The 1362-nt window shown below is 31.9% G+C and overlaps 1 protein-coding gene across 3 annotated transcripts in view; it reads right to left on the bottom strand.

The window, feature by feature from the left end:
* The window catches only part of LOC108692601, a 9023-nt gene that overhangs the window by 2780 nt on the left and 4881 nt on the right, over positions 1-1362 (bottom strand). For all 3 annotated transcript variants that reach the window (XM_018200925.1, XM_018200926.1, XM_018200928.1), the window contains 2 exons: positions 501-698; positions 163-267 (listed from right to left, as the gene is read on the bottom strand). In XM_018200925.1, coding sequence (XP_018056414.1) covers positions 163-267; positions 501-698 — 303 coding nt within the window. The remainder of the gene's footprint in view (positions 1-162; positions 268-500; positions 699-1362) is intronic.

Genomic DNA, 1362 nt, shown 5'->3' with positions numbered 1-1362 from the left:
ATTGTATATAAAATATGTCTATATAAATATATAATTTTTTTTTTCGGATTTTCCAACAAAAGTGCAGTACAACAAAGTGAATCATTTCATTCTTGTTTAATGTAGGTTACTATGCTCTTGCCGGAAAATGCCCGTAATCTTTTGATTTATTGTCACTCTTACATGTCCTAACTGATTGCACATGATGGATGTACAACCGACTGGAAGTGCATTTCCTTGCACTTCAGTAACGTTTGGAAGAATGTCGTCCAGATGCATCAGAAACAGCTGCAACGATTACATTTTGATTTAATTCCAAAATTATCCGTACAAATCCGTAAAAATCCTTGTAATTACTTAATTTTTATTATTATCCCCCAACAGTCTCGTTTTATTTGAAAATAAAATAAAACAAGAAATTTGCAAAGTTTAAGAAAAAAATAAATTCATTTAATTAATTAATTAATTAAATTAAATTTATTAATTCTTATCTCTTTTTTTATTCAGCTATTTTTTCATACTTTGTAAAACGGCACATTCGCACCATCCGCCGTTCCTTCGATCTCCCTCAAATATTGCGGGAATTGTTTCTTGACGGCATCAAGGGTTTCATTATAAACCTTCTTGCCTTCCTCGGTCGCGAATAGCGGTAGATAGATTTTATTCAGCGGTTGATAAATGTCCACGAAATCTTGTATCATCTTGGCGAAGGTGCGTCCCTAATGTAAAAAAAGTAGAGAAAGGAAATAGATTTCGTGAATGCAAATCAAATGCACATGCCGTAATACATTAATCAATGTGTGAGGGACTGTATGAGTCTGTATGTAGAACAACAGGAATTTAATCCGGGTGAACGTCACACCAATGACCATTCTCCTTTTCTTACTGTCCCTCTATCTTGCAAGTGATATCGCTTCACATTCATGCCAGATTAACTATGCACCTTCTTAAATCGTGCGTGATATATCGGAGTTCATTCCTCCGGATCAGACATAAGAAATTGCATTGGTGATCTTAATTTACATGCGCGCTTTGCGCTACTCATGTTTTACGCGAACGCAAGTGTCACTATAAATTACATCGGTCGTTGACAGGTGTTCTTATTTCTAATACAGTTTTCTTGTCATTTAGAAAATGCAGAAAAAATTGATACAACATACTTGACCTGTCACTAAAACTGACAATATTGAATTTCGAAACAAATTGAATGAATTATAATGCAATTATTACTACTCTATTATATAACTCGGGAAACAATGTTATATATATGGACATATTTTATATATAATTTTATATATAAAAATTTTATATATGAAATTTTACATATGAATTATATATAAAACATTTTTTTCCTGGGAATACTACTACACTAAAATTATTTAA

Source organism: Atta colombica, unplaced genomic scaffold (assembly GCF_001594045.1).
Source record: "Atta colombica isolate Treedump-2 unplaced genomic scaffold, Acol1.0 scaffold78, whole genome shotgun sequence".
Lineage (NCBI taxonomy): Eukaryota > Metazoa > Arthropoda > Insecta > Hymenoptera > Formicidae > Atta > Atta colombica.
Note: the sequence above shows the minus strand (reverse complement) of the source record. Positions and strands in the feature narration are given on the sequence as shown.